Genomic DNA, 12,469 nt, shown 5'->3' with positions numbered 1-12,469 from the left:
AATAAATAACTGGATTTCTTTTGAAGCTTGGCTCGAGGCTCATGATTTAATTAGGGCATCCTTCGAGACCCCTGATATAAAGGAAAAAGTAGGTTGGGGGAGAAATCTAAAAGGCAAGCAACGCAATCTGTGACCCATTCGGTCACCATTTCAGAGAGATTTCCGTACCAGATTCACCAATTGCCTTCTACAATGGCGAAGTGTCTAAATCTTCTGGGAAAGTTCTTAGGAATTTGGGGAGATATTCCCGAGGTGGATCTGCCTTGAAAAACAGCCCGTGTCAAACCACTTGTAGCAGAGTCAAACACCAGGGGGTTGATCACAAGAAACACTTTAGGATGTTCCGTATTATGTCATAAATAGTATTGTGATAATCTCTCTCATAATTTCATGGGCTAGTTTCAAGGCAGATACATATCGGAATATCTCCGCGGACATTTAAGAACTTTTCCGCTGAAATCGCAAAGGTGCTTTTTTTTTTCAAGAGGCAACTGGACTTTCTGGGTTGGTTTTTTTTTTGGAAGACGTTTCGCTTCTCATCCAAGAAGCTGCTTCAGCTCTGACTGGATGGTGGGGAAACAGAAGGATTTATGCTCCTTCCAGACAAAGCTGGTCATTTGCATCCTTTTAGAGAGTCGTTGAGGCCACTTGGAGGTTTATCTGTGTCCTCAGGGTCACCTGATTAGTGCAAATGGGTGTGGAGCCTTCTCGTATCCTTCCCCCTCTGTTGAGAGGGGGCTGTTCAATTTTGAAATGGATGTCCTCTTGGACCCCTCTTTCAAAACAGCGGTCCTCTCCGTCCAAAATGTGGACTTTGCTGCCTTCAACAGAGCGGCCTTTGTCTTTTAAATGCAGATGGACCGCTGAATCTGGTCCTGATGGGTTTGTTCTCTTATGTCGTGCCATGCCTTTGTGAAGTGGCTGTTTTGGTTCCCCAATGTACAGATCTGCAGATGGCTCACTGCATTGTACTGCATATACCACGTTGCTCAGTTTGTATTTGTTTGGGGTGGACCGTGCTTAGTGTATTCTCGGGTTTGAAGTCTGCACGTATGTTGTGTGGGCTGAAGATCCTCCTGAGCTTTTCCGATATACATTCTGCAATGTTTGGAATGACAACGTAGCTTTGTCTATTGTTCTCTTGGAGTCCAGTTGCCTCTTGAAAAAAAAGCACCTTGGGGACAACCATGACCTGGAGAATCACCATAGACATTTTCCATTGGAGGCAGCATAGATAGTCCTCGATTTGGGACCCCAAAACGCCCATGGCTAAGCGAGACATTGGTTGAGGTTTGCTTCGTTTTGTGACCTTTCTTGCCGCAGTCATAAGTCAAGGATTACTTATATCTACATCCGTTCAATGCCGGTGCCTTGAAAACCCTGTTAAGCTTTTTTTTTTTCTTCCTCTTCCTCCTCCTCCTCCCCCCAGGTGCCCTCAGCGCTTCTGACCTTCATCTGGGACGCCGAGGTCATGGAGGATATCAAAGCCTCCAGGGGCGAGCACATGGGAAGCGTGCTGAAACCCGACCTCCTGCTCACGGTGCAGATGCTCTCCTGAAAATAAAGGCGCGATGGGGTTGGATCCGGTTCCGTCCTGTGTGGTCCCCGACTCTTCTGAAGCCGGCCTCCGACTTTCCCTGCTTCCTGTCCGCTAGAGGCACAGACGTGACTTTTCCGGCTGGCATTAGCCGGCTGGCGAGAGAACAGCTGATTCGGCTCCCCCCCCAGCGTCACTTCTTCTCTCTGTTTTTCTGGTCTGAAGTTTCATCGATCCCCGTTTTTTTTACTGATCTTTTTCGCGCTTCGAAGCACCTTTGGGGTGGAAAAAGATCAACGCAGCCGAGCAAACGGGAGAATGTCTGCCCAAAAGGTTTCCCCGGTTACTCTGTCGATGCCGCTGGCATTTCTGGTTGCTTCACTGGTTTGCACTTTGTACACGGGGAGGTAGAAGGCCCGCAGGAGCTCCCGAATCACGTCAAATTTATTATTATTATTATTATTTTTAGGTCGTAGATAAGCTGTTAGCTTCATGAGGAGGAGGAATGTACGTACACTACTCTAGCCAACGAGCGAGTTGTTGCCGCTGCTAAGCTGTAGGTTGTGGGGAAGAGTTCTAAAGAATCCGATCCCATAGTTTATTTTTTTTTGCTTCAGTATTTTTAACGGAGGCCGTTTTGAGGAAGGAATTATTGCAGGAAATGCACCTTTATAAAAATGTCTTGTGCAACCTTCCCACGGGGGTGTGTGTGTGTCCCTCCGATGTGGGAGATGATCCCTCGGCGCAGTACAGCTGTCTTGAGTCTCTCTGCCCTGTTTTTGTGGACTTTGCTGCTTCCTCTGTTCGTTCTTCGGGAGGAATAAGGAACTTGCTGCTTTAGATTTTTGTATTGTTGTTGCTGGGGAGGACAGGGCAAGTAGATAAAAACGTGGAGCCACACAGCACCACCACGACCACCTCACCCCACTTTAGCAGTCTGGGGTTAACAATTTTTGGTTTTGTCGGTGGCTCCAAATCAAGCCTTCTTTCGGAGTTCAACGGAGGCGACAGCGGGGAATTAAAATGCCCCTGTTATTATGTACAAAGATACACGTCAAAAAGGGGGGTTGTTATTATTTTTTAACCTCTTATCTTACGGTCTTTGGAGTCTCTTTAAATTGGAAGCAGAACTCTTTAATACCCACTGAAATGCAGCCCTTGGAAGTCACTTGCAAAACAATTTCATTTTCTTCTCCTCCTCCCCCCCCCCCACTCCTTCCAGAAAGGCTCTGGATTTAAGTGATGTATCTTTCCCCCCCCCCCCCAAGCAGATTCATAACCAAAGTGTGAGGTATAAAAACTGTACCCACTAATCCTGTTTTGATGATGTTTAAAAGCAAGGCAGCTGTTTAAAACGTTTGCTTGGCTCTGTGTTTTGGGGAGGGGTGATTAATTATCTAATGGCCATACGGACGTGGATCAGATACTGGGCGGGCAACAAAAGAGTTGCAGAAACACACACATAGACACACATGTTCCTGAAATAGAGACTCGGCTTTTTAGAATAATATAAGGCTGATGCATCTGGTGTGCCGGAAGTCTTATTTCTAGCAGCATTTTTACAAGGTGGTTCTTGATCTGAATTCTTGCAGCAGCCTAAATTACGAGCTAGATCGGCAGGGCTGGCCAGGGAATTCTGGGAATTGAAGTCCACAAAGTTGCCAAGATGGGAAAACATTGGCTAAAATTCTCAAAATCTCAATGTAGTATATAGCTGGGTGGGGAATTCTGGGATCTGAAGTCCACAATTCTTCCCCAAAGCAGCGGGTTAGATGAATTAACGCTGTGAAACATGTAGAGCAGGGGGTGTCAAACACAACGCCTCTGGGCCTTATCCAAACCGTGGTCGGAACCGGCCTGCGAAGCCGTCCTGGAAAATGTAAGGGGCCGCCCTGTGTTGCTTCGGCCCCGTCTACCCGGTGCGAAGAGGAAACATGCCAGCCATTTGGGGAGTGGTGTCAAGGTGGCCACGCCCACCCAGGTCAACCACAGCCCTCAATGAAATTGAGTTTGACACCCCTGAGTAGATCTTCCTAAACAGAGCTTAAGGAAATCATGTCGTCAGTGAATATGTGCCAGTTCACTCATTCTCTTCTTTTCCTGCTTAATGGGAGGGAGGGATTTGTTGGAAGGCACTTGTTGAAAGCCCAGAAGGAAGGGGCAGGGGTCTCCAACAAAGCTGGCAAAGCTGGCTGAGGAACTCTGGGAGTTGAAGTCCACAAGTCTTAAAATCGCCAAGGTTGGAGACCCCTGTTTTAGAGGAGGACAAGAGCACAGGGGGCACAGTGAGACGTTTGCAGAATGCACACCTCTGCTTGCGGCAGCCGTGAAGGAGAGGGGGAAAAAAAACCCCACAAGGTTCACTTGGAGAGGCGAGTTAGAACTAAGTGAGATGCAGAGACCTCTGTCAATAGAAGGGAATATTTGTAGCTCGGATTTGAACTGTGAGGTCTTCTTGGTGCTCTCCTGCCGACATTTCATGACCCAATTGGGTAATACCATCAGTGCTAGGAGTGTGGAGGTTATGGGGAGGAGGAAAAGGATTGGGTCCTTGGTGCTGGCTGAGCTTGGTTGTTTTCTTGCAGGCATTTCATGACCCCACTGGGTGACACCATCAGTGCTAGAAAGGTTTGCTCTGTTTATATACAGTGGCTTGCATGACTAACAAACTTGTTCCGACCTAGGCTCCCTTAAAAAGCAGGAAGCAGGAATTGGTCCTGGCAAAACCTCTTTTATTTACACGACTGTGAATTCCTTTCATTCACAGTCAGCAAGGCCTGTCCAAACAAGTTTTTCAAAGGAATATTTATCAACACAGCCCTTATCTCGCTTGGAAAGCTGCCAGGTAACTAGTTTCCAAACACAGAGTAAGGCAAAACTTGGCACAGAGTCTCTTAGAGTCACAAACAGAACTTCCCATTCTTGAAACGACCGAATGAAAGAATTCTTTCTTGCAAAAGCCCCCTCCCCTTTCGCTCCTCTTTTGTTTCCTATGGGAGGGGCCAATCATCTCCCAGGTGTGGCGTTACTCCCCTGTTTTCTGAGTTGTTCTTGTCTTCTGGCAGCTCTGTGCATGCGCACACTGGGAACGGGCTCCAGCTGTTCTTCTGCCTCACTGCTGTCTATCTCCCTCTCTGCCTCAGACGCAGGGCCCTCGGCCGAGCTTTTCCCAGCCCCCAGGACTGGCCCAAGTTCCTCCCCAACCTCCTCACTGTCTGACTCTGCTTCAACAAAACTAACAATATATAACAGTGTAATCAAGGAACCACCAAGAACGCTTCCACCAACACTGATGGGACAAGCCACTTGTTTATAAAAGAGAGCAAACACCACACACCCTTGAAGCGCTGATGATATTACCTAGTTGTGTCAAGAAACGTCTTCAAGAAAACAGCCAAACCCAGCCAGCACCCCAGAGACCCCTATTTTAGATGTCATGTGAGCAGCCATAATAAACCCAAAGATTAAACACTTTCAAATTCAGATGGAAAAAAAAAAGAATCCCAGCACCACCTACTGAGCCCATCAAAAATTCAGTAATGCTTTTATTAGAAGAGATTATATGCCCTATGTTTTATTCGCCTACATCCCCACCCCCGCCTCCCTCTAAAAAATATGTCTTGAGCTTCCACCAGTTTAGAGCCGAACAAAGTGCTGTCTTCTCTTTACAAGGAACACAGTATGTTCAAGTATCTCGTACAAAAAAAAAAAAAAGATACACAAGGGTTTCACAATAAGCTAAAAGAATTCTACATACATACAAAAGTGGGGGGGGGGAGAATAGGGATGCCTATATCAAAAGGTGTTTGGGAAGTTGCTGGTAGCCGCGGCGGCTGGTTCTGCTTCGGAGGTCCTCTGTTCGGGTGCTGCAAAGACACAACAGTTTCACTCAAAAAAAAAAAAAAAAGGGCTTCCCATTTCTGTTAAGGCACAGAGTGGCAAGCCCGGCATCTTTGCCAGGGCACCTGCTGTGAAAATGGGAAAAAATTTAATGTAAATGTGGGAGATCAATGGGAGAGAGAATGTTGCTTCTATTCTACTAGCCTGTCGGCCGCCAGCCCCTCCAACAGCCGAATCAGATGAGGAGGAGGTGGCGTGGGAGTCAAGGGTCAGCATCGGGGCAACCTGGTAGCTCCGAGGGGGAGGGGGAAAAGAGAGAGAGAGAGTGAGTGGCGGAGCCTGGGCCGTCCGTCAGCCCTCAGATGGAGAGTCAACAGCTCCCAGGTCTGGAGGTGGCTGATGAGGAAGAGGAGGAACAGCTGGGTCCAGTGCCTGACACGCGGATGCACAGAAGGGAGAGGAGAGCAGTGGAAATCTATGGGCTGGTCCTTGGGACGGAAGAGCCACTGTTGCTAGCAAAGCCCCACCCTAGCTCTGGGGGGGGGGTAAAAGGCAGGGGGCGGAGATGAATAGGTGTGGCAGATCACTTCATCTTCCTCTGGATGGGTGACTTGTTAGCCTGCGTTGAGAGCGAAACTTTTTGCAGGGCTGCCGACAGTCCTAATAAAGGAATCTTTTGAGTCCGTGTCAGAGGGTTTGTCGTGTTTGGGGAGCTGGGTCATAGAATATAGCCCTGTTGAAGCTCACTGTGTAGCAGGACCTATTATAAGAGTCTATGGAGATTCTGAGTCATTCATTGTCCCAAAAGGTGCTTTTTTTTCCAAGAGGCAACTGGACTTTCTGGTTTTTTTCTTTTGAAGACGTTTCGCTTCTCATCCAAGAAGCTTCTTCAGCTCTCTGACTGGATGGTAGGGAAATGGAAGGATTTATATTCCTTGCAGACAGCTGGTCATCCGCATCCTTTTAGAGAGTTGTTGAGGCCACGTGGAGGTTTGTCTGTGTCCTCGGGGTTCACATCTTCAAAGAAAAAAACAAAAGTCCAGTTGCCGCCTGAAAAAATACCTTTGGGACGACCTATTACAAGTAACTCAAGGTGGTAGACATCTGTCATATTCCTTCTATATTCTTCACAACAACCCTGTGAGGTGGGCTGGGCTGAAGAGTGGTGAGCCCCGTCACCCGGGTGGATTTCATGCATAAGGTGGGACTGGAACTCGGAGTCTCCTGGAGATTGGCTCAGAATCTCCCAGCAGGCTTTCGTGCAGGATTATAACTCCTGTTTCTGGACACCTTAACCAACACACCTTGAAGGAATGTCCTGCTTCTTGTGAGGCAGTTGCAATTTAAAAAACAAAACAAAACTATTACTGCTTATTGAATATGGAAAGCCATTGCTGAAAAGATGACGGACGGTTGCAGCTAAGATGAAAAAAAATTCCATCCATGTTTTGAATGCAATTGAACTGAACTTTATTGCTTGTTTATTTTCAATTTTCTTTACTGCCTTGAGTGACTCTGGATTCCTGGTGACCATCTGGACTAACCAGGATCCAGGCTTCTTTGCAAGATTTGGGCAAGGGGCCCTTGCCTGCTTTATGGGGCTGAGAGAGAGGGACTGGCCCAAGGACAGTTAACCAGCTTCATCCTTAAGGCAGGACCAGAACTCGCAGCCTCCTGGTTTCTGTGCTTTTTTTTACCACCACACCAAGCTGACATTGCTGGTTTAATACAAGTTATTGTTCTGGGACCGGCAGAGGGTCTCAATGAGTTAGAGGTCTTTCTCAATTTAGTTGGGTCTGATAGAATTGTCTCCAAGCAACACTGATGTTTAGCCAGCTTGGTTTTCTCCCCCCCCCCCCTCCGACTGTCGGACTTTAAACAAACAAGGATCTACCTGAATTAGCCAGCTTGCCTTGGCTTGGCTGTACATCTATGATGATGCAGTCGTCGTCATCTTCTTCCTCGGTGTCTGCCTGAAATCCATCCATCTCTGTCATTTCCGCCTTGAACGAAACAAGAGGCGTGTCAAACGTTGGCGTCAGCCCTTCCAAACTTGGGAAAGAAAGACTCTCAAATCCATTGTTAGCGAAAAGATATTACAAAAGTCACGCCCAAAGTAGATTGCAAAATTGGACTCGGTCTTACGATGGCCCATTCAATGACTGTCCGGCCCATGGGGTGATTAGATCTGACCCGGGGGGGAGGGGGGGGCACCCTGGAAACAGCGAAGGACTGGCCTGTGGTGCCTCTGCCAGCAAAAACGGAGCTCCATTTTCACTGGCAGAGGGTTGCAGGAGGCCATCACAGCTGCAAAAAAGAGCTCGGGAGCCCGTTTTCGCTGGCAAAGTGCTCGGGCCACCATATGTGTCCCTGAAATGAGTGACATCGAGCTGGCCACGCCCCCCCCAGGTCAAAAACAACCGTGATGCGGCCCTCAATGAAATCGAGTTTGACATCCCTGACTTACAGTCTTAATTACCGGGCTCAATTATGGTCATAACTTGAGAACTATCTGTATCTACTTCACTATGCCCTTTGGCATAGTGAGCCAAGAGAGAAGACTCGTGCAGAAGGCTCTGCGTGGGGTTTTCTGGTAAGAGGAGTGGGTCCACTTAGTGACCATCCACAATAAATAAAATAAAAATGGCGAAGCTGGGTCAGTCCACACGATGACTAGCTTTGCGGACTTCATTATCTTAGGCTCAATTGTGGTTGTAAGTCCAGGACTATCTATATCCGATGTCAGTGGTGGCTAACCTTTTCGGCACTGAGTGCCGAAACTGGGATGTGTGCGCACCGGAACCCGGAAGAGAGAAGCTGGCTGGTGCGAATGCGTGCGGCGGCCAGCTGCTCTCTTCTGGGTTCCAGCACACACATGTGCGCCAGCCAGCTGGTCGTCATGTGAAAAGCAGCTGGCCGCCGCACATGCGCCAGCCAGCTGGTCGTCATGTGAAAAGCAGCTGGCCGCCGCACATGCGCGCACTGGAACCCGGAAGACCAGCTGGCCACCGCGCACATGCCCACAGAGAGGGCTCTGTGTGCCACTTCTGGCATGCGTGCCATAGGTTCACCATCACTGTCTTATGTGAATTAGAGACGGCTTCTCGGATCTGAGAGTCAGAATCTCCGCCACAGTCGGTAAACAAAACGTGAAGCAAAGAACGGGGATGGCACAGCTTGCTAACAACCAGCAAGGGGGGGAAGTTACTAACTTGGGTACAGAAGCTCGTCCTTACCTGCTCGGTCCCCGGAGGTCTCCTCATGAACTTGGTTATGGACATGCTTTGCGTTGACTTCCGTTTTGCAGAGACCGGCGGGGTCTGGGTTGCCGCCCCTCCTTGCAAACTGCCCGCTTCTTCCTTGGCCACAGATGGAAGCTGGGTGATGTAGTTCCACTGGCAAGGCACGGGCAGATTCTCCTGGCCAAAGTTCTTCAGGACCTCGGATTGCACGTACCAACACATCCGGTACTCGGGCCTCTTCTCGTAGACGGAGTTCTCGGAGATGATTCTTTTCAGCCTGGCCTTGGAAGGAATGACGTTCTCGCAGGCTGGTGATTGGCCTTGAGAGACCTTGGGACTGGCATCCCCGCTCCCCAGGGAGGAGATCGGACTGCTGGGGTCCGAAAGCAATGCCAAGCGGCAACATTCCTGGAACTCCTGAATGATGACTTTGCTTCCGTTCACGTTGCCATGAAGTAGCGGAAGTAGCTGGGCCAGAACTGCAAAGGGGCGAAAAGCAGAATCTTAAAGTTACACGGAGGGCGTCCCTGGCTGCTGGAGCAAACAGAAGTCACAGAAGGGACCTTCTGGAGGTCGTCTAGTCCAACCCCCTGCTCAAGCAGGAGATCCTATATCATTTCAGACAAGTGGCAAGCAAACAAGAAGGAAGTTGGCTTCACTTAACCCTGTTCCTAACTTTAACAACTGCAGTTATTCACTTAACAATTGTGGTCACAAAGGTTGTAAAATAGGGCAGGATTCACTTAACAATCTTGCTTAGCAACAGAAACTTTGGGCTCAACAGTGGTCGTAAGTCGAAGACTATGTGCAGTGTGAAACTGATTGCTACTTTAGACTTTCTCTCTGATGTCCAAAAGTAAACTACCAACGTAAGAAACCAAAATCAATCATCCATTCACCCCACATTCCAGAAAAGACCCTGGTTCTGGGCAGGGGACCCTGGTTCTTTGCTCCATCCACCCGCCGCTTACTTTGTTGGTCTTTTGTTTTCTTTTTGTTGCTTTTCTCTATCAAATCTTCCTCGGCAAAGCCGGAATCCAGGACAGAAGCTGTAAATTGCTGCAGGATTCCCATTTCTGCCGTTGTGACGGCACCGCTCTGCTCGCCTTCCCAAACGCAACCGATCTTCACCGGCTGCAAGATGCGGAATCTTTTCCCCTTGGTGATCAGCTCGTCCCACTCCTTGGCTTTCAGCTTCTGGCGGGCTTTGTAGTTTTCGGGATCGCATTCCTGAGATAAGGATGGAGGGAGGGATGAGTTTAGCAAGAGCAATAAGACTTATATACCGCTTTACAATGCTTTACAGCCCTCTCTAAGTGGTTTACAGAGTCAGCCTATTGCCCCCAACAATCTGGGTCCTTACCCACCTCGGAAGGAAGGGTGAGACATGACTGAATGGCTGACGATGACAATTGTATTTCTATAGATTTAAAACCACGGTTAATTCTTTTTTTTTTTAAATCACACCAAGTGGACGCTAGACTACCTTTTTAGGAAGAAATAGATTCAGCTAATTTGAGATGCAATCCAAAACTGGTTTCAAATTATACAATTATTAGGAAATTTTAGTGATTTTTGTCTATTGAACTCACACCTTATGTTATTTTGAACAGTATTCAAATGGCTTAGGACAGGGAAGTCAAACTCAAGGCCCGTGAGCTGGATCTGGCCCATAGGGTGCTTAGATCTGGCCTGTGGAACCACCCTGGAAACAGGGAAGAAGTGGCCCGTGGTTCCTCTGCCAGCACAAACTGAACTTGGGAGGGCTGCGCGAGCCCAAAAATTTGAGCTCGGGAGCCCATTTTCGCTAACAGAACACTTGGCCCACCATAGGTGCCTCACTGACATGACATCAAGCTGGCCACGCCCACACTGCCCCCCCCCCCGAGGTCAAACACAGTCCTGATGTGGCCCTCAATGAAATTGAGTTTGACATTCCTGGCTTAGGAGGAAAACAGAAGGGGGTATTGTGTGCTTTTTGTATTATAAAAAAGTCTTTGATAGCTTTTTCAGGATCCATTATAATTTTGAACTAAGCCTAAGTCAAAGACTACCTATATTTATGCATGTTCAACATAATACCTAAAGAGAATCCATAAAAAGGGACGTAACTTATAGTTAGTTGATGTCAGGAGTCAGGATTGTTCAAATGAGTACAAGTGTATTCCATGCCCTCCCTAAACAAGAATCTGACCGGCAAATTGGTGGTAGATAAAAGAGCCAATGGCTCCTATTTTGGCCATGTCATGCAGGGGAATTTATCGGAGGAAGCAATTAGGTTTGGAAGTGTTAGAGGTAAAAGGAAACCAGACCATCAAAGAACACGGTGGCTGGACACTCTCAAAGCTGACCGAAGCCAGAGCATAGAACAGCTCAAAGAAATAGTTCAAGATCGGAAGATGTGGAGAGACCTGGCCCAGAGAATCACCGAGAGTCGGATACGGCTGAATGGAGAACATTGTCATCAAGAATCAATGGAATTCCAAAGGCGGGGCGGGGGGCGGGGGGGCGGCTGGATTTAGATCTCTTGTGGACCCGAAGGGACTCCAAACCAATGACACGCCTGAGCTCCCTCAAGCTCAGGCCGGTCATCTCCTACAGCTGGTTTCTGACCTCTACTTATACAGGTAGTCCTCGTCTTAAGACCACAATTAAGCCCAAAGTTTCTGTCTCTAAGCGAGACATTTGTTTAAGCGAATTTTGCCCCGTTTTATGACCTTTCTTGCCACACTTTGTTATGTGAATCAGTGTAGTTTTTAAGTTAGTAACACGGTTGTTAAGTGAATCTGGCTCTCCCGTTGAATTGGCTCGTCAGGAGGTCTTAAAAGGGGATCACGTGACCCCGGGACAATGCAATGATCATAAATATGCGTCTGAATTTTGATCATGTGACCATGGGGATGCTGTAACGGCCATGTGAAAAAACAGTTATAAGTCACTTTTTTCAGTACTGTTCTAACCTGGAACAGTCATTAGATGAACTGTTGTAAGCCAAGGGCTACCTGTAATATCAGCCCACCCACAAGAATGATTGTGTATATATAACAGTCACACTGGGATACATTCCAATCATGTATCCGATACATGTGATCCACTGAAGCTTACGATTGTTGTTACGTTTCGTTTTCAATCTTATTTTTACTCCTGCAGAATCAAATACGGAAGCTCAATGCATCTTCCCAAATAAGTGGATTTTAACTTCGAGTTGCAGCCTTTTGACAAGAGATTGTCTCTGGCTATCAGTCCTGAGGGCTATAGGTAGTCCTCGACTTACACAACAGTTCGCTTAGGGACCGTTCAAAGTTACAACGGCACTGAAAAAAGTGACTTAGGATTGTTTTTCACACTTACGGCCGTTGCTGCATCCCCAGCTTCAAATCCAAACGCTTGGGAACTGACTCATATTTATGACGATTGCAGTGATCCGGGATGTCATGCGATCACTTTCTGCGACCTTCTGACCAGCAAAGTCAATGGGGAAACCAGATTCACTTCATAACCGTGTGACTAACTTAAGAACTGCAGGGATTCACTTAACAAACGTGGCAAGAGAACTCATGAAACCAGGCAAAACTCACTTAACAACTTTCTCGACTTAGGAACATCAATTCTTTATTTTATTTTATTTATTTATTTAGTCAAGCATGTATTAGACAACAGATATAAGTATAAACAGGATTGTGAATATGTGAAATGAATACGAATAAAAGGGGGACATTAGGACAGGGAGGGTAGGCATGCTGGTGCTCTTATGCACGCCCCTTACAGACCTCTTAGGAATGGGGTGAAGTCAACAGCAGACAGTCTAAGGTTAAAGTTTTGGGGGTTTGGGGATGAAACTACAGAGTCA

The 12,469-nt window shown here is 47.5% G+C and overlaps 2 protein-coding genes across 5 annotated transcripts in view; one reads left to right on the top strand and one right to left on the bottom strand.

The window, feature by feature from the left end:
* Window positions 1-4,582, top strand: part of UBXN6 (UBX domain protein 6) — a 28,729-nt gene extending 24,147 nt beyond the window's left edge. For both annotated transcript variants that reach the window (XM_058163618.1, XM_058163617.1), the window contains exon 11: window positions 1,430-4,582. In XM_058163618.1, coding sequence (XP_058019601.1) covers window positions 1,430-1,558 — 129 coding nt within the window. In that variant the 3' untranslated portion in view covers window positions 1,559-4,582. The remainder of the gene's footprint in view (window positions 1-1,429) is intronic.
* CHAF1A (chromatin assembly factor 1 subunit A) overlaps window positions 1-12,469 on the bottom strand; it is a 58,053-nt gene that overhangs the window by 17,462 nt on the left and 28,122 nt on the right. The window contains exons 12-15 of one of the 3 annotated variants that reach the window (XM_058163608.1): window positions 9,591-9,849; window positions 8,614-9,098; window positions 7,272-7,380; window positions 5,146-5,403 (exon numbers count right to left, since the gene is read on the bottom strand). In XM_058163608.1, coding sequence (XP_058019591.1) covers window positions 5,333-5,403; window positions 7,272-7,380; window positions 8,614-9,098; window positions 9,591-9,849 — 924 coding nt within the window. In that variant the 3' untranslated portion in view covers window positions 5,146-5,332. The other 2 variants (XM_058163609.1, XM_058163610.1) reach the window with 2 other exon arrangements.

Source organism: Ahaetulla prasina, chromosome 1 (genome assembly GCF_028640845.1).
Source record: "Ahaetulla prasina isolate Xishuangbanna chromosome 1, ASM2864084v1, whole genome shotgun sequence".
NCBI lineage: Eukaryota > Metazoa > Chordata > Lepidosauria > Squamata > Colubridae > Ahaetulla > Ahaetulla prasina.
This window is presented reverse-complemented; position numbering and strand designations above follow the sequence as displayed.